Source organism: Sardina pilchardus, chromosome 1, assembly GCF_963854185.1.
Source record: "Sardina pilchardus chromosome 1, fSarPil1.1, whole genome shotgun sequence".
NCBI lineage: Eukaryota > Metazoa > Chordata > Actinopteri > Clupeiformes > Clupeidae > Sardina > Sardina pilchardus.
Genome location: NC_084994.1, coordinates 6,035,533 through 6,061,276, shown reverse-complemented (window position 1 = coordinate 6,061,276; position 25,744 = coordinate 6,035,533). Strand labels below are relative to the sequence as shown.

Genomic DNA, 25,744 nt, shown 5'->3' with positions numbered 1-25,744 from the left:
TCTCAATATACAATGTTATTGTATTTTTTTGGACAACGTTCTGCACGTTTCACTTCAATGTAGACTGCATGCGTTTCGATGGAAATAATGGCTAGGCGGAGGCAACTCCGTCTCCGTGCTTTGCACGTCGCTGGAGTTCTAAACCTCTCCACCTAGCCATTATTTCCATCGAACCAGTCACCTCGTCGGCCGTTATCCCTTACTTAAAGGCCACTTATTTCATGGATCCAGGATACTGCCTCACATCATCATACACCCTTCACCATACCTAGAGATTGGCATGGTGTTTTGTTCAGCTAGCCTGGTTGGGTTGCCTATTAGCCTGTTTGATGTTCATTGAGCTCAATGCGAATCGAAACAGCTAATAGGCTAACTGAACTAAACTGAACACAGGCTGCTGATCGCTACTTTAGAACACGGGCTGCTGATCGCTACTTTAGAACACGGGCTGTTGATCGCTGCTTTAGAACACAGACTGCTGATCGCTACTTTAGAACATTGGCTACTGAAGAACACGGGCTGCTGATCGCTACTTTAGAACACGGTCTGCTGATCGCTACTTTAGAACACGGGCTGCTGATCGCTGCTTTAGAACACGGGCTGCTGATAGGTGCTTTAGAACACAGGCTGCTGAGCGCTGCTTTAGAACACTGGCTGCTGATCGCTGCTTTAGAACACGCGCTGCTGATCGCTTCTTTCGAACACGGGCTTCTTCGCTGCTTCTATGTTCTGCTGGCTCACTTTCTCAAGCTCATCTCGACTGACCTGCGGTGTATTATCCCAGGACAACAAGTTGAAGAGCACAGAAAGAACTGAGATCTTGTCATACCCCAAGACCCCAAGTGTAACAGCCAAAGCACCACAGACAAAATGGACGTCTTCACACCCTCTTGCTTGAGATATTCTGAAGAACAGGAAATAGAAATGAAAAGAAGGAGCTCGTAGATGAGGTTGTTGAGTTGAGTTTATTTCTACACCTCAGGATACTGATAAGATCAGTACAGTTTATAGCATGGTTATCACCAGTAGAACTGAACGGTAAATAAATGAATATAATGAAAGATGGGAAAATAAGATGTCAGTTTACATTATATATTTGGTACAATAGTATGGATTACAGTAAAGTAATTCATTATGCAGTTCCAAAAGAAAAAGGTAGCACATGAAAGCATTAGGGTAAGTGACTACGTTTGCATCATTATGAAAGGCGAGCCACACCAGGCGTATAACTGAAGCTGCACGTACTTAGCTTTCACTATAACCAATGGAAGCAGCTACACCAGACGTGATAGCGGCCCGTAAATTAGCTTCCACTATAACCAATGCAGCTACACCAGACGTGATTGCGGCACACACATTAGCCTCCACTATAACCAATGGAATTAGCTACACCAGACGTGATAGCGGCACGCACATTAGCTTCCACTATAACCAATGGAATTAGCTACACCAGACGTGATTGCGGCACACACATTAGCTTCCACTATAACCAATGGAATTAGCTACACCAGACGTGATAGCGGCACGCACATTAGCTTCCACTATAACCAATGGAACTAGCTACACCAGATGTGATAGCAGCACGCACATTAGCTTCCACTATAACCAATGGAAGCAGCTACACCAGACGTGATAGCGGCATGCACATTAGTTTCCAATATAACCAATGGAACTAGCTACACCAGATGTGATAGCGGCACGCACATTAGCTTCCACTATAACCAATGGAAGCAGCTACACCAGACGTGATAGCGGCATGCACATTAGTTTCCAATATAACCAATGGAACTAGCTACACCAGACGTGATAGACCTTTAAAAATCAGAAGGTTCTTGCTCTGCACTGTTGTTTTCACAACGTACAGCAGAGCATAGTTTTGTAAAATGTACTAGGTCCAAAATCTACATCAGTGAGTAAAAGGTTTCAGTGCCTTCACTGTGATCCCTAGAACCTTCAGGCTCCTTGATGTTCTCCACAAAGTCATTGGGGTAGGTCACGATCTGTGTCTGTGTGAACGGCAGGGTCATTGTTTTTTTTATCCCAATCTGCAAAGTAAGTGCCCCATTTCATGCTGTCCATGCTGTCATCCCCATCAGCTTGAGACTCACTCGGCTCCCTCCATTCAAAGCTAATGCTAAGGTTCAATTCCTCACTCCTCCTCCTCCTGCAACCTATAGCATCTTCAGGAGACGTGTCATGGTGATCCCCATCAGCTTCAGACTCCTTCATCTTCTCCACAAGTGAGTTAGAGGTTTCAGTGCCTTCACTGTGATCCACAGCACCTTCAGACTCCTTCATCTTCTCCACAAGTGAGTTGGTTTCAGTGCCTTCACTGTGATCTCCAGCATCTTCAGACTCCTTCATCTCCTCCACAAAGTCGTTGGCATAGTTCAGGATGCATTTCAGTGTGAACAGCAGCACTGCATCCATATCAGGGTTAAGATCCTTCTCCTCATGGTAGTTCTTCACTGGGAAGATGTTGTTCATGGAAATTCCCAAGTCTTGGCTACATGCTCGAACCTAACACACACACACACACACACACACACACACACACACACACACACACACACACACACACACACACACACACACACACAATTTAAATATAATATTAGAGAATGTATGGGTATTATCTAAGGAGTGTAAACAAGCCAGTCAATAAGCATGTTTCCATTTAACTCATTCACATATTATATGAGCGTTCAACATTTACAGACAAAGGTACAAATGGAAGATGTAACAAATTTAAATGTTGAATGTTTCAATCACGTTTGTACCTTTTGCAAATTGATAGTTAATTCACCTCCTAGAAATTGAATTGCTATGCACATTAGAAGTTTTGCATGTCAAGTGTTTCCAATCAGGTTTTAATATTTAAATAGGCCTAGTGAAAATGTGAGCTCACAAAGTTGGATGGAAACCTGCTTCACAAACTCCCTCAACTAATTCACCTGTTGATAGATGGTCTTGCTCCTGTAGATATGTTTGATGTCCTCCTTCACATGAGGACAAGCCTCGTCCACTTTGGTCAAGATGACCACGAGAGGGATCTCTGAAGTAGAATATAATAATTACTCACACAACACAACTCTGGTTTGGAGTACACATAAGAAAGTAAATAAACAAACTCAAGGAATGCAGCAGATGAAATCACAGCTGTAAATTGACTCACAGGACAATATTGCATCATAATTCAAAACAAAGTTGTTACTAATTTAATCAGTGTAGTTAATCATATTATTAGCTTCTCACCTAAAGAACAAGCTTTTTCACGAATGTTTTGCATCATCCTGATGAGGTCATTGTCCAAACGGCCATTTTTGGTGAAGGTGTCTATTGGAATGGTGAACACCAAGCAGTGAACTTTCTCGTTTAGAGTTGGGGAGCTGTTGTATCCTGTCTTTTTCAGAGCATTGCTTTACAGGATGAAACTACAGAGAGAGAGAGTTGAGTTGATGAAATACCACTTAACATTTTTATTTTGAAGTGCATATCTGTTTTTGTGTCTGTGTGGTTGTACCGTGTAGCCCTCTTTGATGTGACCATTTAAGGTGTTGCTGATGTCACCAGGCTGCACTCCGAAATCCTTGCCCAGACCCATGACATCACTGATGACAAATGGCTGAATGCTTCCATGCTCATCTTCGAATAGGTTGGTTGTGAACTAATAAGATTAAAAAAAAAAGTTACAGTAACCTTGCAAGGCAGTTGAATACAGATGGTACGGGTTGAGAATGCACGTTTCCTTGCAAGGCATGTGAATACAGATGGTACGGGTTGAGAATGCACGTTTCCTTGCAAGGCAGTTGAATACAGATGGTACGGGTTGAGAACGCACGTTTCCTTGCAAGGCAGTTGAATACAGATGGTACGGGTTGAGAACGCACGTTTCCTTGCCGCACATCGGGAATGCCACAGGTGCGGGATTTGTAATTAAAAGATTCTATAAATGGTAATGTTAACCACACTAACTTTGCGTTACACCAATTGAACCTACTTCTGTGAAGGTGATATAGGCATAACTAAACCTTTTTTTTTTTGACTGTCCATAAAAAAAAGGCAACATGAGCCATGAGCCTTAGGCGAAAGTTGGTGGAAAAGGAGCTGTGGTTTGTATAGAAGTTCCTCTTAATATTATACTTCTTAATTACAGCGATGGATTGTTGCACAGTAAACATGTAATTCTCGTACTTGTTGGTGAAGGTAAAATGAATAAATGTTTGTCTGTCCTTTCTGACTTAAACTGACGATTCTCATTGTCAATTAGACGTTTCTTAGCTTTAGATAGAGCCATCTTCACTCCACTCGTGGGAATGGGATTGTTGTGATTTGGGCAGGCTTGAGGTTTGGCGGTAAAAATCGTGAAATAGATACACAGAGGCAGAGCTGGCATTAGCCTACCTTTTCGTTAAATTCAACGCTAATTATCATTTAATTACCATTTAATGATAACATTTAAAACTAATTACACATTTGGAAATGTCAGTTTGTGTAGTGATGTGCTGAGATCTCTGGGTGAAGATAACTGGAAGAATTAGTCTGGCCGATAGGGGCAAACAGTGTGCTACTCGCTAATAAAAGCGAGTTCATTCGCATGACGAGACACGAGGGCCACAGGAAATTTTAACCGGGCCACATCTGGCCTGCGGGCCGCTAGTTGAATAGGCCTAGCCTACGGGATCTCTGCGGGATTGCCGCGGCAAAACGTGCATTCTCAACCCGTACCCACTGTATATTGCTACTCTAATTTCCCAACTATAAGCTGCGGTTTATACACTGATTAGCTGCGGTTTATACACAGATTAGCTGCGGTTTATACACTGATTTTGCAAAATATGAGGTAAATACACAAGTACAGTTAATATGGCATTGTAATGGTCTTACAGTGTGAGTTAAGTTTTTGCCACCAGCTGCCACTGTGCTAGCGGTATTGATCATCCTGTCCAAGAAGATGCCCTTTATAGACTGGATGAAGCTGGACTTTCCTGCTCCGATAGGGCCAATCACAAGAATCCTGAGATGATCAACAGCAGGATTCTTGGGTTGAATTTTCTTCAAATTCTTCTTCATCTCATCGTTTTTTCTACATAAATAAAAAAAAAAACACATTAAATGTGATCATGGTAAATTCAACTAGATGTACCGCATAGCGGTACACAATATGACCGCCGCTCAGTTCTGTACCGGGGACCAACATTTTTTTTCTGTAAAAGTCAGTTATGATGTTATGGTGTCCCCGGAATCATTGACCAAAAATGTGTAGATGACAATCACTCATGACCATTACGCTAGTGCAGTCATAATTAACCTCTCTGAATATGGAAGAATGCTGTTGAATATTTTGTGTTTTGTTTCTCATCAAATATAATACCTATCAAAATATAAAAAAACATGGATGATGTTGCACTACATTTACCCCCAGTTTATGTTACGCCAGCCGGTTTCCATCACTAAAGAAGACAGAAGACCATGAAATCAAACATAGGTTTGTGTTGTGCCTGCAGTATGCATTTGTGTGGACTTTTGTGAATGTGTTTGGAAGGGAACTTACACAGAGTTGCTGGATCTGCTAGAGGTGATGAAGACTCCTACCAGAATAAAACGCATAAGCTTAGTGAACTGTTTGTGTGATTGGATTGTGTGCCATGCATTCCTGTGTGTGTGTGTGTGTGTGTGTGTGTGTGTGTGTGTTTCAAGAGCTGATGTAGGCCACCGTTTCACTTTCACTTATCTTGGCAGATCTTTGGTCTATCTTTTAGCACATATGTTAACAAGCAACAGTAAGATATTTCTAGGGATGCAATACTGGGCCCATATACTTGGACTTGTAAAAATTCACCGATACCACTTAAATACACTATTTCCCCAGAGATTGTGCTATGTTTCGCTCTGAAACCAGACTGGTGAGGGTTTAACAGAGAAAAATGTGAAAGAAATTATTTTAATTGGTTGTTGGCTAAGGACAAGAGCTTTGCTAAGCAAGATAATTTGGAGATTGGTCAGTAGTGGTTTAGTACAACTTTATCCCCATTTTTGTGAGGTTTTAATCAGACGTCGAGGTGAAAACTATATTTTTTCACAGTTTGGGTGGAAGGCTAGAGCATGGTCTGCCAAAACTCCCCTTTTCCCCTTGTTTCTCTGCTATTTTAAGGTCATCTCCCGCCCTCCCGTTTTGTTGTTTCTCCCGGAAAACTTGTATGGCCATAGGCTACTTCATTCGAAAATCACTGATCCATTCATTTTCTGTTAGTCTGACACCAGGTTGCCATGCACCCGACACATACACAATCACTTACTTTCAATTTATTTCAACCCTTCCCTCATAGGCTAACACCTGGCAACATAAAACCCAAATAAGGAAACTGGTGAAGTTCACAGCTGAGTCTCGCAAGCAAGCGGGCTAGTTGATATACCCTAGGGGTGCGTTTCCCGAAAGCATCGTAAGCCTAAGATGATTGTAAAGTCCCTCTTACGAAAGTCTTAAGGTTTTCCGACTGTTTCTCGAAACCATCGTAACTTAAGAGCATCGTGAAAACACTTGTAGATCTACGAGTGCTCCAGAGTTCTCGTTACTAACTAAAAGCTTAACGCTATGCCTCAGTGGAGTCACCAGCAGGATATGCAGGGGGATTACAACTAAGAATAAAATTATCCAACTTACGTTACCATTCTTTATTGTATCTACTTGTGAAGATTCAGATTTTAGCGTGCAAAATAGCATTCATTCAATGGACATAATGATGTTATTAAAACCGGACAAAAATAGCCTACAAACAAGTAATGAAACGAGACGTTGCTAGAAAAGTTTGCCATTATCTTTTTGTGTAGCCTTTAATTTTTTATTTTTTATTAGGCTTATGAGGTAAAAACAGAGAAAGGAATATGTGGCTATAGTCTGTGCTGCGTCAAAATCTAACCCTATAGGCTATGTTATTTAAGCCTACACATTTTCTCATTTTCTTATCAACCTCTTTATTCAAACGTCTGCCTAAGTGACACCTCGAAACATTATTGCACAGGCAGCACACCGTGCTCTCACAAGTGGGTTAGCAAAGTACTGGCATGAACGATGTAAGAGTAAGCTAGCGAAGCCTAATATGTTACGCCTATCTTCCAACAAACATAAAAACGGAGCAACAATCCAATGTTAAATAATAAAAAGTAGCCTATGTATGCGTGTGTATGCATTTGCAGGATTCATTTGGACGAACGGCCAAAACGATGCAAAACAGCTGCGTTTAAAAACGTCTCTGTGTGGCCATGGCCTCAGTCTGACTTTTACCAATTTGTAGTAAAACTACATAACATTTTGAATGTTCTTTATACTTATATGGAGCCAACAAACAAAGTTTATAACAGAAGATTTAGCCCTGTAGGAAGAAAATGTAATGGCTCCCTGGTCTGTATCATCAAATCAACAGGCGTGCGCAGATCTGCACAGCTCTGATTCGATCAAACAAACCCCATAAATCCGGGATAATGACTCAATCAAAATAAACATCTGTACCTTAATGTTCTCCACAAAGTCGTTGGCGTAGTTCAGGATCTGTGTCAGTGTGAACAGCAGCACTGCATCCATATCAGGGTTGAGCTGTTTCTCCTCATGGTAGTTCTTCACTAAGAAGACGTCACTCATGGGAATTCCGCAGACTTCGCTACATGCTTGAGCCTAGTACACACACACACACACACACACACACACATTTTAAATTCTGTATTTGGATTAGTTCATAAGCATACAGTATATCATGGCATAATCCAAATTTGATTAGAAAGGTGTGCAACAGCAGCCAATAATCCAGTCCATTATGCACAATATGTATAGACTACCAATTACTGCTGATACAGAGCAATTTCCTTTCAGTGATCATACCATTTGGTCTCATTTGCTGTGTAATTGCTGTCATTTTTCAGGATTGAATGAGCAGTGGTCAGAAATGTTAAACAAATCAACTGATGGACATTATTATTGTTATTTTCAAAGAGTGTCAAAAAGCTTTAACGAAAAATTCTGATAATCTGTTGGTTTAAATTGTTATCATCTGAGCAAAGTTTACAGAGAAATGGAACACATTTGATTCTATGTAAATACAGTGTTTTAATCAATTTTAATCACATTTGTACCCTTTTGGAGTTAGCAAATCATCTAGCAAAGCATTAGAAGTGAATAAAAATATAGTATACTGTAGGCACCCAGTCCCCTAACTAATTTACCTTTTGATGGATGATCTTGCTCCTGTAGATATGTTTGATATCGTTCTTCACATGAGGACAAGCCCGGTCCACCTTTGTCAAGATGATCACATGAGGGATCCCTGACATAAAATAATCAAAACCATGACATTAAAAAATGTGTAAATACATAATAGTTTAAATATCTCTCTTTTACATTTTAGTTACAAACTAAGCCCCTCACTTAATCTAACCCATTGCTGAGACTCTCATTCATGCTCTTTGCTGTTGTGAGTTCAGTGTTTGGCAACATACAGTGTCTCTCCCATCCTCCATCAACTACATTGGCTCCCTATGAAATAACATTCAGTTCAAATCATGGAGGTATTATATATAACTGAAGAGCGTGACTAAGTCCTGTCCTCCATACAAATGAATGGCCGATGCTAGGCTAGTAAATCCGGCCAATTTTCGTCAACGGCATATTGAACACTGCACTGCATTGTATGCTTTATTTAACATCAAATTATAAAAGTGCTGTAAATGCGACCTGCACATGTGTTTAAATATTACAGCCTACTTCTGTACGATCTTGCACATTTTACTGAGTATCAAACTAAACATGAGTTGTTACAATGTACCTTAAATCACGCTTTTGTGTAAATGCTGTCATACGGACCAAAAAACAACTGGCAGGGAGATACACGAGCTACACGAACACTTAAAAACGGTTGCACCTGCGTTTCAAGACAGCATCCATGCTGACTTGCTCCTGCGTGGTAGCCCCTCTCCCTAGGCACTTCACTCGACTCAAAATTAGTTTCGGATGATACTCAATGTGGCGGACCCTCGCGTGAACGCGCAAACGAAGTGGAAGTGAGTAGGGCTAGGGTTTAGGGGCACGTTTCAGAAAGGGCCACACTCTTACGAGGGTTTTCTACGATTCATCTTAAGATCGATCGTTTGGTTTTGCCAACTGTTTCCCGAACATACTCGTAGCGTGAACTGCTCTTAAGATGCTCTTAAGGGGAGCTGTCCACGATAAAAGTTCTGAAATATTCCCTAATCAGATACCGAATCTCAAAGATGGCAGCTATTTTGTAGGCGAACTTCAGAGGTCTATGGAAATATCTGTTCCAGGGTGTTTAGCGTGGATGGTCATGCTAGCTTTTAGCATGCTAAAAAAACTAATCTCAACTGCCCGGCATATAGATGTTTATGATTATAAGCTTCTAATTGTTCTAAAGTATTGCAACACCACCTTGAGCAATTTTAGTTGGAGTAAATAAATGTAAATAAACAGGGTAATATTCCATTATAATTAAAACAAACGTTTTTACTAATTTAATCAATTTATTTAATCATCTTATACCCAAATCACAAGCTTTGTATCGGATGTCCTGCATCGTCTTAATGAGGTCCTTGTCCAAGAGGCTGTGTGTCTTCTCATCTTCATTGCTGGTGTTAGCTGTGAAGGTGTCTATTGGAATGACGAACACCAAGCAGTGAACTTTGTCATTCACAGTTGGGCAGCTGTTGTATCCTTCGTCATTCTCGAAGCATGGCTGTGTAGGTTTAAACTAAAGAGGAAGGGAGAGAGAAAGACACAGGGAGAGGGAGAGAGAGAGACTGTGTATCACTAAAATACCCCATACAGTAAATCTTCTTTTGTCTCTTTTTGGTCATTTTTGTCCTGGTGCCTTTGTGGTGTAGTACCTTGTACCCCTCCTTAATATGACCTTTCAGAGCACTGACGATGTCTCTAGGATGCACTCCCAAATCCTTCCCCAGGCCCATGACATCACTGATGACAAATGGCAGATCACTTCCACGCACATCTTTGAATTGGTAGGTTTTATACTAATAACATCGACAAACACAGTGCAAGCAAAAGTTGTAGTAACCTTGCAGGGCAATTGTGTATATTACTACATATTGATTGTTACTGAATGCATACTGAATGTACAAAATCTGTCTCACTTCCTTAGTTAAGCATGTGCCAGCAGCTGCAACTGCACAAGCTGAGTTACTGATCCTGTTCATGAGGATGTTCTTTATGGACTGGATGAAGCTGGACTTTCCAGCCCCAAAAGGACCAATCACAAGGATGCGGAGATGATCAACAGCAGGTTTCAGTTTCTTCAAATTCTCCTTCATTTTAAGGTTTTGACTACACAAAAACATGTACAATATGCTCAGGATATAGTTGATTCAACGGTCTGAATATAAAGGAATGCTGCAAAATGTGTTACGTTTCTCAACAAATTGACAAATGCATTAACTATCAAAATGTAATAGAGAAAGAAGATTATACATTTCCGTCCAGTTGATTTCACACCAGCCAGGAGGATTCATCACTAAAAGACACAGAAGACCAAACAGATGGAACATGATTTAAGTTGAGACACGTATGACACATTTTGGGAACATGTTTGGAAAGGGGCTTCAATATACTTACTTGGATCATGCTGAAGTAATGGCTTCGAGAAATAGAGTCCCATTTTCACCTGCCAGAATAAAACACGGAGTGAATTGTTTGGATCTATATCAACTTTGGATTTTCCACAGGCATTCACAAAATGACCATGAGCAAGCATCATATCATTTGTGAAGAAATGCAGCAACTAGGGTTGTCATGAAAACTAAAAGAGCATTAATTAACTAGAAAAGCACTAGTTTGTTTGTCTGTCTGTTTGATAGCAAGACAACTCATAAGTGATGGATGGATTTCGATGAAATTTTCAGGGAAGGTCTGAAATGACCCAAGGAAGAAACAATTTTGGGATTGATCCGTATCACCGTCTGGTTTCAGGAGGCGGTTATGTTTTTTCGCTTGGCGGTGTAATGGCATGGTATGGCCACGTGGTGGCGATCTAAATAGTTTAGGTTCAAATGTATGATAACCAAGGAAGAACAATGCAGCCGGAGGTCTGCGCTCTCTGAGTACTTTAAGTTGTTATTACCTCCGCCAAGGACGTTATGTTTTCGACTGGGTTTGTTTGTTTGTTTGTCTGTCTGTTTGTCTGTCTGTTTGTTTGTCTGTTAGCAAGACTAGTGCAGTGCCCGTGTATGACAACTTAGGAAGAACTATACAGGCGGAGGTCTGCGCTCTCTGAGTGCTTTTCTAGTTGTTATATGTGACCTACTTTGTGAGAAGAGGTTGTTTACATCACTGCCTGCTGTACTGGGTAGATGCTTGTCAGCTACTTGCAGAAACAGTCTGTTTTTCATAGACCGGAAGTGGTGGCTGGCACAAAACAGCTTGTGGTTTATTTTTTTTACAAGACTAGCACTTGTGTTAACAAATTAATTATACATTTACATACATTTAAAATAACAAATTATTTTACCGGGGAGTCCACACAGTTTTCCTCATGATGAACACTGAACATACAGTTTAATTGTCATTCCAATTTCACTTTGACACAATTGACCATGAAGCTTTATGGAAATAAGAATTCTTCTATCAAGAAAGCTGCTTGTCCTTGGGTCAGTCACGCTTGTGTTGCTCATGTGTGTCTTTTCCATGTTGGCCTGTAGGTGGCGATGTAGAGCTCTCAGAGGATGTCTTTGTGCTGTGTGGAGCTGAAGGCCCTCCATGATTTTCTCTCTCTTGTGTATATACGTACAGTATGCTACATAGCACATTGCATATTACTTTCTTTGTATGCCTCTCACTTACTGACTTTTCTCATAACTTCATTCAAGTAATCAATGGCTATTGGTAAAATATACTCTTATTGTGGTGGGGTTCCCTTTTTGTGTTGTTCCACCCTTGAGACACCCCCAAACAGGAGGATATTTGTGCCTCTTGATGCCTTTAAGGCAGACACTCTCAAAGACTGAGACATATAAATTACTGCTAGTGTCAAAATGAATACATGATCAGCTTAATTGATTTGAAAGTTGATGAATAAATAGATAAACAAATAAACAAACATACAGATGAACGAATACATAATAACTATAGTAAAAAAAACTGTGATTAACTACGGAATGAGGGATTTTCACAGGCTGCCCTCAACTCACTCTACAGCTGGATGAAGATCAAGGTATCAATGTAAAGTAGACGACCTAACACAGCCATTGGTTTCATTCTGCACATGCAGGGCTCAATAGCACTACAAATCTAATCAACAGATCAATAATAATGATTTCATTTCATTGATAATTGCAGATAAACACAGTAATAACATTGTTGTCTTTAGACATAGTACCTTCTCTTTTTTTGTGTGAAAAACTACATATTATTATTATTATTATTATTATTATTATGTTTCTGCATGCATGCCAGTTCAACTGAAAGGAAAGCTGTAGAGTATTATGAACTGTGTTTGTCCTACCTTTGTGAGAAGAGGATATCTGTGTTTATATCACTGGGCAGGCTGCTGAGTCTGAATGTCAACAACTTGCAGACACGGTTTTATTTTCATAGACAGGAAGTGGCACACATCAGCATGTGGTTTAGTGTCTAGTAGGTAACACACTTGTGTGAACAAATAACATTAGAGGAGCCAGTATCACTTAGTGACAAATGTTTTCTTGCTGTAATATTCTGACTGGGAACACATATCATATTGGACATTTAATATACAGTACATTCTAACTTTCCTGTTCATCCATGAAGCTTTTTTTATCAACCAAGTCCATTCTAGTTAAACTCTCATTCCCTAAAATCATGAGTGAAACCCCAGCTCAGCATTGCAGTGGTGGCCAAGCTAGCTACCTGACCCAGCTCAGAGTTCACAGTGCCGTAAAAGTATAGTCTGGCTATCACCATACTAAGCTCAATCTTTTAAGATTGAACATTAGTCTGGGGAGGCTGGAGCCGTATGGCTGCTGGGTGAAATCCAAGTTCGCCGGAAGTTCAGGCAGGGTTCACCCAGCCAAGTAAAAGTATGCAATTTTCCAGATCCAAAATGATTACAGTTATGACTTCTGTATAAAAAAGGTGTCTTACATTATTAGAGCTTATTTGTTGTGCAGAAAAGCTAGGCCATTATGATAGCGTTGTTGTCTTTAGATGTATTGCATGGGTTTTTATGAGATACAATTGTATTTTTTTGAATGCATGACTTTAAAACCATTATTATATTAAGAAAGTTGTATTACACAGCTTAGCTTATTGTTATTATTGTAGTGTTCTACTATTTTGAGAAGAGGATGTTTACATCACTGCCAACTCTACTGGGCATATGATTGTCAGCAACTTGCAGAAACATTTTTTTTTATAGACAGGAAGAGGTGGCTGGCATGAAGCAGCATGTGGTTTAGTGTGGGTGCAAGATTAGGTAAGCGCTCGTGGGAACAAAATACATAAAATCGGCCAGTATGACTTTGTGCCTTCAATTATGGCTGTAATTTTTCACCGTAGGACACACACAATATTTCAGATATAATTGCCATTCCAATTTCCCTTCAATGCAAATAATCATGAAGCTCTATGAAATGAGAATTTTGTTATTTTTCGGTTTTCTTTTCCACTTCTTGAACCGTTTCTAATCCCTACTTATGAAACAATTTCCCTTTAAATTCCAAATAACCATGAAGCTTTATGAAAAGATAATTATTCTATCAACCAAGCAGAGACGTCCCTTGGGATAAAACTCTCATTCCCTAAAGCCTTGACTGAAAACATAGCTCAGCTTTTCAGTGGAGGCCATGCTACTTAACACATGGTTTACTTTCCATGAATGCTACTGCTTGTCCGTCACGACTACTTTTGATGCTGGCATTTGCTCTTGTTATTGTGTGTCAGTCCCTCACATGGCCTGTAGGTGGCGATGTGGATTTGCTGACTTGCATTCTGAACATTCTTGGTGTGCCTTTCACTCACTGACTTTACTCATTATTTCATTAATGTATTCAATTAGCCTACTTTTAGCATAGGATACTTTTGGCGTGGTCTGCTTTTCATGTAATGTCACCTTTGGTAGAGTCAAGCTTGGGCCTGGCTGGTGTAGCCTCCCTGTTAGAGTGACCTAGCGGTTCTCTCTTAACCAAACTGTATAAAGCAGCAGTTCTCTCTGCTTGTATGGCAACATGTGCCCACAGACACAAACATGCGAGTTCAAAAGGGCTCTGGTTTCTGTGTATGCGCTCCCATAACTGATCTCCAAACCACAACTGTGACATGCTGGTATTTGTTCAGTCACAGCATCCTGTCTCTGAGATGAAAACAAAAAGGTTTTATGAGAAGCTGGCACCAAAGACATTGGCAATGAAGTGTCTGTGCTGAACAACACAGAACTCTCCACCTCCCAAAGGTAAGATAACGATAAGTGAAAATAATTATAGATTTGTATCTGAGTTAATTTTCTGCAGAAACTTGGTTGATGGACTACAAATTCTCATTGTTAGTTGATCTAAACTAGAACTTTTTTTTTTTGTAACGCAAATTACTAACAGGTTAATTATGAGAAACACTAGGAAATGATTAGTCGTACAAAGATGACAACACTCACGATTCATACTTCATATGGCCTAAATATTGTCAACCCTCATCCACACATATTAGTTGCAAACTCTCTGTGGGAGTAACACTGTTTCCATGGCTTATCCTAATCGAATTCGATTTGGCTTTGGAGATGTGGCTATATCTTCAGATTGGGCAGAACTCTTCCAAGAGCTCACCTGGTTAAACATATGAAGAGTTCAGATGCAAAAGCCTCTAAATCCACTTTTTGTCAAAAATGAGATAATGATGGTGAGTAAATGCTCTTCACATATAGTGTAAGTTAATTCAATAATTTAGCTTCAAAACTCACTAAATACCATTCTCTTCCTGGTCTGAAATATTGATTTGTAAGCGAAACCCTATAGGAGCCTAGCCTGACTCTCGCCAGACCCTTGTAGTTCCGCCATGCTCCACCAGAGGCGTTTTGCTGAGCTCCACACAAGGGTCTGGACGCGAGGGCAATCCAAACCCCTTCCAGTGATCAAAAAATGAGCAACCAATCAGGAGCGCCAAAGCGAGTGTTTGATTCAAACAACAATGGCGGCACGCAGCGAGGAGTCTTGTGCTGACATTGATTCTGCTATTTCAACCGTTTTGTCGAATCTATCGAGTATTCATTCTTTAAAAGATTAACAGAGAATAGTTTTGAAGACATTTATTGGTGGCAAGGATTTTTTACTCTTCTTCCGACCGGGTTTGGCAAGAGCTTGAAGAAGCCTAGCACGTCATTCAAGATAACAGGCAAGTGGTTTATCAAATCACATGCGAGGATGTTTTACAAGGACCCGCCTTCATAAATAAATCTCCTATCGAGAAGTCCCAGATCCTTGTGTGAAGCAGACAGCGAACTACAGGATCTGGCGAAAGTCAGGTTAATAGGAGCCTGATACAAAATGCTCATTTAAAAGAAAAGTGGTCAGACGGATTTAGAGGCTTTTGCATCTGAACCCTTCATATTTACTCCAGGTCCAGGCACCTTTGACATTTCAGAGATGGATAAACTGCGTTTAGTTACATTTATCCTCCACTACATCCCTGATCACAAGTAACTGTCAGTAGGAGGGAGAACGTTAATAAAATCATTTCTAAACCTGAGTTGACTGGTGCAGTCAGGCGGCTACAAAGCTATAGCCTGACAAGCCAGACCCACATATAGTTGTGGGAACTCACCGTAGGCAGGGCTCAGAGGGGTGGGATGAACAGTTGTCTTTCAAATTCTCTCTCCACAATAGGATAACGCTAAGCGAATCATCTTCTTGTTTTCAAATAGCAGGATGCGTTACCGTCGCAACCTCTAATCGCATGTCAGTCACCATTATGTTAAGCCCGCCCACCGACTCTATAGGCCTACACGCTGTGATTGGTCCGGTCATTCTTCCATTTCTCAGCTCTCTAGCTCCGATGGATCATTAGGCTCGTTTGCGATGAGCTGCGGCTGACTTAGGCTGGCTTCATACGTCAACGAGAGCTGCAGAGTCTTAGCAGGAGGGGCGACTATACACACCCAGCTGAGCCCGGACAGTCTGACTGAGCTTACGGAGCTAAAGTTACTCGCGGGAGACCTCGCTGGAGACCTCGCGGGAGATATCGCGGGATTTTGTATTAAATACAGTAAAACTTTTATTCTTATCATTAAAATGAGCATGGTGACTGACGAAATAAATTGATATGATGTGTTTAAATAAACCACTTTTGTCATACAGTTAACCGGCCTGCATTGTAGCACATTCATTAAATATCAAGTGTTTATATATTTAACCAACAGCATAAAAATAGCAGAATATCCTCACGTTTTCAGTAGGCTAGCCTACCGCTGTTCCAGAAATCACAAATAAGAAGGTATCCCTTCGATTCCTGTTCATTTTAGCACATTCTAACGTAAGGAGCAAAGATTCTATAACAGAGCAAGATGGATCACAGGGATAAGCTCCAGCGTCGTCCCAGACGCTGGTTACAGTGCAGTTGAACTGATCCGTCTTGGTCCGCACTAGAGTCTTTGGTAAGGAGGCAGAACGAGACACCTGTCATACTCGTCATGGGGAGATTCCTTCCAAACGGCCCTATCACAACTTTGAACTGACGTCATTGGGGTGGGTTTCAGCCAGCGCAGTTGCTTAGAAGACAACTGTGCTGGCTTAGCTAAGACGCAGTCTCCCGAGATCTTGTAAGGACATGTGACATGATGTCATGGTGGTAACTCCCACCACGACTGCAAGAAGTCGGACATGATTTCTAACCAGTTTGCATTTCGTCTGTCCCAGTATGTGTTTAAAAGGGTGGGTTTTGAACATTCTAACACAAGATTCCATTCCGCAACAATTCAACATTCTAAAATTCTATGTTGAATTCAATGAACCCAGACATTCTTTAGAATGTTAATTTTCCAACACTCCAAACACACCGGTGTGACGGTACACTCTTAAGGGTTAACCCAGCATGCATCACATCAAGTCAGATCTGCGCAGATTTTCGAGAAGTCAAACGCACCTATTGCTAGACTGCCCTGGCAGCCAAATTAGATTTTCTGCCGCTGGGAGTGTCTAGATTTTCAGGCTAACAAAGCTATGCTATGGGGCCAGAATTTAGGCCATGTTTGTACCTTTGAACATACTCAACATATAATTTACCCTTTTATGCGCAACGTCTACATGTGGACAGTAACATTAACTGTTTTCTATTAGTTTATCATGTTGATATACACCAATCCACTTGAGGGCAGTTTTAGTCTTTCCATTGCAATATTAACAATGTGTATCATCTTATATTTGGAATGTTGACTGCTTGATGACATCATCAATTCAACATGAGTGATGGTAATGGCCATGTGCTGAATGCTCCAGGCATATCTGTAAAAAGTTAGTACTCTAGAAGGCAAAATCAGGTTAAAAGAAATATTATGTGTACAGGAGAGTGTGTTGAACAACTCTGTGTTTTTAGAAATTAAATTGGATGTAAAATAGTTTGTAGACCCTAAAAAGTAACTGTCCACGTATGTGGACGTCGCACAACACAATTAAATGACCAAAAATCTGATTTAGTAACTAAGAAGTTTTTTTTTTGTTTGTATTGTTCAAATATGAATTTAACTATTTTAAATTACAAAGAAACACACATTTGGTAAACATATTTATAAATGTTAACCTAATTACCTGTGGTAATGCCAAGGATAGTGGGCCAGTTAGTGCAGCCGTTCCAGAGGAAGCAGGTGAATTAGTACACAGCTGATAGAGAGAGTAGATAGTATGGGGTAATAGAGGGGTGGTAGTGTGGAGGTAGTAGAGGGTGGTTGGGTAGTATTGGAGTAGTAGAGGGGTGGGTAGTGTGGAGGCAGTAGATGGGTGGGTATGGAGGTAGTAGAGGGGTTGAGTTGGGTAGTAGAAGGGTGAGTAGAGGGGTCTGGGTGGGGTAGCAGAGGGGTGGGTAGTATGGATGTAGTAGAGGGGTGGGTGTGTGGGGGGTAGTAGTGGGGTGGGTGGGTAGTAGAGTAGGAAGGGGGGGGGGGGGGGGTGGCAGTGGGTCATAGATAAGATGTGACAAATTACACAATATATTTCTTGGAATCAAAATGACAACAAAACTGTCCTCTACCAAATTATCTCATTTTCCCTTTCAGAAACAGTCAGACATGGGAGGATTAAAATCTAAGGACCATCCTACTACTCCTCCTCCCTCTCCATGTAAGGACACTCCTCCCCTTAAATCACCAGCACCCCCTAGTGGATGTTGTAGCCTAATTATAATTGCCCTTACCTATTTTCCCAACATTGTGTACACAGATTATGATTTTCCAAGGCATGAAACACAATTCCTGGCTATCAAACTGGTCATTTTCATTTGTTTCACAGTGCAGCGAAAACCCTGGAGGGAACTGGAATGGGAGTGAGTTTACTTTCAAAGATTCAGATTCACTTACAAACCAGCAAGAACACAATTTACACCATCCTAACTGAGTGTGTCTCAATTTGATTATTTTGTTTTTGATTAGATTAATTACATAATTGGATGTGAAGTGAACTATTTGTAGCCTATTTTGTTTTGCTTGTGTTTAAATGGTATTCAGTGAAAGACCTGCCACAACTGAGATGTATCTGTATTGGATTTGTGTTAAGAATTTAAAATACATGAATTTTAGATTGAAAACACTCAGTAAGGATACAACTTACAATATGACAATGAAAACATAAGATAGGTTACTTTATTTTCAATTACAATGACCTAATTGGCTGCGTCACACCTGAAAAGTGTTATTTTGAAACATATTCTGTTGAAATAGCACACTGAATGAGACATGATGTAACATATATGCATATTTAATTAATTTAAATGTTTAAATGCACAGCACAAGGGATGAGATGAAAGACAATTTGAGGAATTTTAAAATCAGCACCCCAGATGTGAAGCATCTCCGTATCCTGGTCTATGGTCCAGTGGGAGCAGGGAAGTCCAGCTTCATCAACTCCATCGACTCCATCTTCCAGGAGCGCTTGACCAGTGGGGCCATAGCTGAAGCTTGTGCTGGGTCCAGCTTCACAAAGATTGTGAGTAACGTTCATGATATCTAATTTAATGTGACAGGTCTAAAGTGTGGAGAAAGTTCATTTAAAGGTATACTATGCAACGTTTTTCAGTTAATCAATTCGTTCCATACTGTTATACAGTATATGATTAAATGAGTCATTACCGGTCGAACGGTGTTTTTTTCGGCCGCCCTAGTGGTCTGTAGCGGTAAAACCACACTTGCAACTTCAGGAGACACCGGGCACGCACCCATGCTCTACTCCAGGAAGTGTCATGTAAAGTCTCATGAAAAGGCACGGCAGACTGACTGATTGAGGAGTTTTGTCACATATACACGCTTAAGCTGTAGGGGAAGCTCTGCAGAGAAATATGCAAGCATAAAACGAGCGAAAATGAAAATGATGAAATCGCCAATCCTGCATAGTATACCTTTAAATGCGGGTAACAAGGGAGGACTCACTCAAAGGGGTTTCACAAAGAATCATTATGTGAGGTCTAAAATGGGGGTAGCAAGAGAGGACTTACTAAAAGGGGCTTCACAAAGATTGTGAGTAGTGTTCATGATATCTCATTTATGTGACAGGTCTGGGGGTAACAAGGGAGGACTCACTCAAAGGGGTTTGCTGCTGCTGCTAGACACACAAACAATGAACAAATCTAAATGTGGTTGGTCCATTGATGCTAATTAAATATAGCCAATGGAAATAGTGGACAGACATCATAGTACATTTATATAAATTAGAAAACATACATTTTGTTAAATTATTTTCTGAAACTGATCATTCTGGTCCTTGATTATGATTGACTGAATCACGTTCCATGTCAGTATAAAACCCAACACAAACATACACCTTGATCGCATTTCATTCTATAGTAATGCGCTAACACAACTCAACACAGCAGCTGTGTCTCAATGTTGCATGGCAACCATTCAGAAAGAGGAAATACTGTATATTTCTTTGCAGAATAATGATTATCTATGAGTACAATTTTTACATTTTTCGTTGCTGTGCCTTTGTTTCATGAAATCTTGCCAAATAGACATAGTAACCATATTAGAAAAGCAATAAGCCACTTGAGTCCGTCATTTGCACTGATTTTAGAACAGCTAGCCTAGCGCTCCACTTGCGTGTTGTGCCTAACAACGCGCCCAAGCTGCTCTAAAATCAGTGCAAACAAGAAATCATAATATTAATTGTAGTACAGTAGCTGAAGTGTTTGTGGATGTTATTGGGAATTGGTTTAAATGAGAATGAGAATGAGAATGAGAATGTTTATTATACGTTTTAGTATAATACCCACAAAATTAAAGATGGAGGATACGAATCCTACTTGCCATTTGACTTCAGTGATGTCATGGGTCTGGAAAGAGGAGATCAAGAGGGGGTGCAAACAAAGGACCTCGAGAAAATATTGGAGGGTCACATTAAAGAAGGTTATATGGTAATAGACACACACACAAACACACACACACACACACACACACACACACACACACACACACACACACACATACAGTACACACACACAGATACATTTTACTTCTTAGTGTTTTCCACAAGGACACACAATTGACAGTTGCAATACTGTAATTGCTCAGAGAATATTCAGTCATTTTCTCCAAATGTGGTGACTTCCAGTTATGGATAACAAACACACACAAACACAAACATGGCAACTACATCAGCAACTTCCAATCTATTAATGTCTCTTCATTTGAGTCACAAACAATATAATTGTCAGGAAAAAATTGATTAGTAACCTGCCATCCATTCGCTGCCTAATATCTGCTGATTCCCCCACCACTCAAACCAGCGAGCTCCAGAGGAGAAGGCCACAACATACTAATGACTAGGGATGGGCATAATTAATCAACGATTGAGGATTGTTATTGATTACACTATTGTAGGTTGTGTTGGGTAGTGTGAGTCTTGAAGCAATGCAATGAATTTCACTGTGTGGCAACAATGAATTATTATTTAATTATCTTGATTGCTTCAAGACTCACAATACGCGACACAGATATTGTAATGTTGTGTTTTCATTGCATATTAAATGTTAAGAATGTTAAATAAATATTGAATTTTAATATGAAAATATTAATGATTAATCAAAATTGATCGTCAATTCTCACGATTAAGAAAATGGAATCGAATGCCCATCCCTACTAATGACTTCAATCAATAACAAATAATCAGTAACACCAGATACCGCTCTCTTTTCCACCTTCAGTTCAATCCATTAAACTCACATCCACCTGAGAAGGACAACGATTACAAAGCTCCAGGTCTGAGTGACAGGATTCACTGTCTGGTCAGCGTCATTCCAGCAGACAGTGTCCTCTGGTGTGCTGACGGCGACAAAATTTCAGACCATGCCATGCGGGAAAACGATGAAGCCTTCATTAAAAAGATTAAAGATGTTAGAGCACATGCCAGCTTAATGGGCAAGTGTTACACAGCAGCCAATCAGCTTTTATCGAATCTAACACATCAGTTTAATTTCTTATCTTTCTGAAACTCTTTTTTGTTTTGTTTTGTTTCAGGCATCCCTCAAATTGTCGTCCTGTCAAAAGTGGACGAAGCATGTTCTAAGGTCCAGAATGACATTAAGATGATCTACAGAAGCAAAACCATCCGCGAGAAGGTATGTATCTCTCACATTCAGGTCCAAACAGCTAATGCTGGCTGAAATGATTAGAGTTTTACTGGAGTCACGACACGCTTCCTTCATCTAGCTCATTTAACATAAGGTGGCAATCAAAAAAATAATGAATTGTAAATTGCATGCCCACAGCTGAACCACAGGTGCAGTTGAATGGAGTTAACGGATTGCGACATTAAAAATAATCAAAGTTTAGTGATCATACATGATAATAAGATCTCAACAAGGTAAGGCTGTGTGTGTGTGTGTGTGTGTGTGTGTGTGTGTGTGTGTGTGTGTGTGTTTCTTCAGGTTAAACACTGTAGTCATAATGTGGGAGTTCCTGAATACTGCATTTTCCCAGTGAAGAACTACCATGAGGAGAATCGCCTGAACAAAGATATGGACGTGCTGCTGCTGACTGCATTGAAAGAGATCCTGAACTTCGCCAATGACTATGTGGCAAAGGAGAAGATGAGAGTGATGAAAAGAGAAGAGGACCGAAACTTCCATTAGAAAATGACTACCAACACTTTATGATGTCTTTCAACGTTATGCTTTTAAAAACATTGTTCTGTTTTGTTCTGATACTCTCTCTCTCTCTCTCTCTCTCTCTCTCTCTCTCTCTCTCTCTCTCTCATACACACACACACACACACACACACACACACCACATACTGTATACATACTCAAAGTTTACTGTTTAATAGTTCACACAGTACTCAGTACACAGAAATCACATGCATATCACATGAACTTGCACCACCTAAGCTTCTAAATGGTGCTAGCCGCTAGTTGCTGTGAAACATTTTGTAAGAAAATTGCATAATTGTGTGTGGGGGGGTGGGGGGTTCTTTATTGACATACTCGAGGCTGTGCTAGTGTTTTATAATACCCTGTTGGTAAAGACATAGTGTAAAGATCAATGTATATATTGTATATATTAGAGTCAGGTGTCAGACATCACATTAAAAACGGTCAGGTCTCAGGAAAGCCTCTTGTCAAGTCTATGGAATTACACCGGCAGACATTAGATTGAATATTTAAAGGGATATTCCACCATTTGGGGAATTAGGCTAATTTTCCACCTTCCCTCGAGCAAAACAATTGATATTTAGCTTTTTCCCGTTAAAGAGGAACTATGCAGGATTGGCGATTTCATCTCTGGTTTCAGTTTCGTTTTTCGTTTTCGCCGTTTTATGCTTGCATATTTCTCTGCAGAGCTTCCCAGACAGCTTTAGCATGTATATTTATACATATATAGGCTATATTTGAATATATAAATTGCAAGCGTGGTTCTTCGTCTCAGACTTCCAGATGTAAACAAGGAGCGATCGTCTCCTGCAGAAAGTTGCATAGGGTCTCTTTAATCCAGCCATTCAGAGTCTGATGGTACAACTTTTAGCTCCAGCCTAGCATATGTCATTGGGTAACACTTCACATTACAGATCGGTAATAAGTGGGTAAAGTTATGGTAATATGTATGCAATTTAATGGTAATACTATTTTTAGACCACATATTACAAATAGTTAATGTGTTATGGCTAGACAATTACTGTTCAATTACCATACAACAACAATGCAAATAACTTGGGTCTAACTTGCCTTGAGCGAAACTTGTTGTGACATTTGTTGTCAGTTCTGTTTTTCACTGACAGGAAGCATGGCCTGAGAGCAGAAACACTGTGTTATTATTTCATATTCAATTAATATTGTTACCACAAACATCTAAAGCACAATAACAAATGCCTTCAATGTATGGCACATCAAAATATTTTTCCTCAAACACACACATACACACACACACACACACACACACACACACACACGCCTACACATGCGCTCTCTGAGTGCTTTTCTAGTTGTTGTTGTTGTACAGTATGTGTCCTACTTTGTGAGAAGAGGTTGTTTACATTACTGCCTACTCTAGTGAGCATATGCTTGTCAGCAACTGGCAGACACTGTTTGGCTTTAACAGACACGAAATGGCAGCATGAAGCAGCTTGTGGTTTTGTGTTTGTGCAAGACTAGAGTGAACACATTACATAAAATGGGCCACTGACTTTGTTTATGACTGTAATATTTTACCAACTATCATTCCAATTTTCCCTTTAATGCAAATAATCTAGGACAGCCTCCTAAGGCCCAAGCTGTTTTTTTACATGCAATTTTTATTTCACTTTGCTTTTTGGGCTTATTTGAACCTAATTAGAATAAAAACTAAGCATCGTCTTTTGATATGATGTACTTTTAGAGAAAAATTATCCGTACTTCCATAAAACACAAGCATGTAATAGAATGAAAAACTCTTTTTTTTTCACATTGAACCCAGCAGTTTTTCCCTGACTGCTTTTGCATGAATCAATAACACATGCACACATTTTTTTAAACATGTTTTGAATATCTGAGATTAAAAACAACATGGAAACATTTGACAGTTAAAACTTTGGAAATAAAAAAATGACAAAATCAAATACAAATCAATGTCAGTCATATTTGTAAAAAATATCAGTGGTAGGCTACAATGTACAGCTTTTAGGTGCACCAGAGTTAGCTGCAAGCTATCTTAGTTTACTAGCATATTAGATTTACAAGATACAAGGAGTTTTAGTTGTCACATGCATATCATTACTAAAGTAAAGAATGCAGTGAAATTTGCCAGTTCCTTAACCTGCTTTGCATATGGGGGGGGGGGGGGTAGAGGGGCAAGGGCAAGTGAAAAAAGCATTTAAGTGCATGGGGGGGAGTTAGAGTAAGCTGCAGGGGGTGAGTGATGTATGTGTGTGTGTGGGGGGGGAAGCACCAAGGGACAGAAGAAACCTTGGGCAGATCCACGGCTCAAGGGGCCAACCCAACTACCTGGGGTATCTGGGGTAGCCTGTAAGTGTGTGTGTGCAGGGCTGGACTGGGACCAAAAAACGGCCCGGGCATTTTTGGCCATAGTGGCCCACCATGATAATTTACACGATAAAACATATATGCACACTGTTTTGTTTGTAAAAAAATATTTAAGTAAACCGCAGTAGCCTGCATGGAAGCGAGTAGGCTAGCCTACCCTTGCTAAAAAAAATATTAGAGTCTCTCTCTCTCTCTCTCTCTCTCTCTGATGAGGTTGTGCACAAAACTCATATGCTATTAAATGCTTCACTAAATAAAACCTGCTATAATTTATGTTGAGCATTTGCACAGTTTTAGCCAACAATTCACCTTGATACTATTTAGTGAAGATGTATAGGCTACACATCCCAAAACATTTTCATTGTTAATTCCATGGGCTATCACCATTCCTGATTGATTCCATGCGTCTGACTGCATGTCTGTGTGTCTGCTTGTCTGCGCAAAGAAATTTGATAGTTTGCTTGTTGTACTGCGTCAAGATTGACAACAATTTCGACCAATCGTGACTGTCTTAAGATTTCAGAAGGTTGATGGCGAGCCGACAACTCGTTAATTTGATGGGTATCACAATTCAAATGCATGCGAGAGGGGTAGGCCTACACAGAAACCATACAAAAAGACGCACTCACACTATAAAACTTTGTTTTACTTAACTGGGTGCTGAATCCTACATAGTACGCAGGTTAATACATCTAAAAGAAGCAAGGGGAAGCAGCAGTCGCAGATTTCAAACTTTTAATTGTTCGTTGTGCGCCCAAAAAGTTCAGCCAACATTTCGGCCACTTCTTACCTGGCTCACAGTAGCTACTCTGTACAGTACCTCCTCCTCAATCTGTCCCTGCTGGGTCACGTCTCTCACCTCTTCCTCCTTCCTTCCTCTGTTTAACTACTCTGTTGCACACTCGCATGTGCCTCTCTGAAGCCTGTGCACTCGGTGCTGCTTCTGCACTGCTGCTATGTCGATGGCCCAGTTTGAACTTGTGGTGGAAAACATTTCTGTAATTTTAGCACATTTTTGCTGCATCCACTTGTAGGCTTTTGCCTTCTATCTAG

At 40.2% G+C, this 25,744-nt stretch overlaps 2 protein-coding genes across 4 annotated transcripts; one reads left to right on the top strand and one right to left on the bottom strand.

The window, feature by feature from the left end:
• Window positions 1-946: 946 nt before the first annotated feature.
• LOC134081465 (interferon-induced protein 44-like) lies at window positions 947-12,566 on the bottom strand. Of its 3 annotated transcripts, XM_062537561.1 has the most exons (16): window positions 12,519-12,566; window positions 11,322-11,422; window positions 10,634-10,682; window positions 10,490-10,532; window positions 10,156-10,345; window positions 9,892-10,035; window positions 9,548-9,755; window positions 8,218-8,318; window positions 7,511-7,672; window positions 5,555-5,591; window positions 5,420-5,453; window positions 4,888-5,086; window positions 3,524-3,667; window positions 3,256-3,434; window positions 2,955-3,055; window positions 947-2,520 (listed from the first exon to the last, which is right to left on the bottom strand). In XM_062537561.1, the coding sequence occupies exons 3-14, from the start codon at window positions 10,674-10,676 to the stop codon at window positions 3,303-3,305; spliced, it is 1,437 nt and encodes a 478-aa protein (XP_062393545.1). In that variant the 5' UTR covers window positions 10,677-10,682; window positions 11,322-11,422; window positions 12,519-12,566; the 3' UTR covers window positions 947-2,520; window positions 2,955-3,055; window positions 3,256-3,302. The 3 variants fall into 3 exon arrangements, with proteins under 3 accessions (XP_062393545.1, XP_062393547.1, XP_062393546.1); XM_062537563.1 differs by lacking the exon at window positions 11,322-11,422 and having other exon boundaries at window positions 12,519-12,561; XM_062537562.1 differs by lacking the exon at window positions 12,519-12,566 and having other exon boundaries at window positions 11,322-12,404.
• A 1,836-nt stretch (window positions 12,567-14,402) lies between these two features.
• LOC134081412 (interferon-induced protein 44-like) lies at window positions 14,403-24,203 on the top strand. Its single transcript, XM_062537558.1, has 8 exons — window positions 14,403-14,441; window positions 18,246-18,309; window positions 18,478-18,511; window positions 18,972-19,170; window positions 20,441-20,593; window positions 21,383-21,596; window positions 21,696-21,796; window positions 22,106-24,203. The coding sequence occupies exons 2-8, from the start codon at window positions 18,258-18,260 to the stop codon at window positions 22,307-22,309; spliced, it is 957 nt and encodes a 318-aa protein (XP_062393542.1). The 5' UTR covers window positions 14,403-14,441; window positions 18,246-18,257; the 3' UTR covers window positions 22,310-24,203.
• Window positions 24,204-25,744: the final 1,541 nt, after the last annotated feature.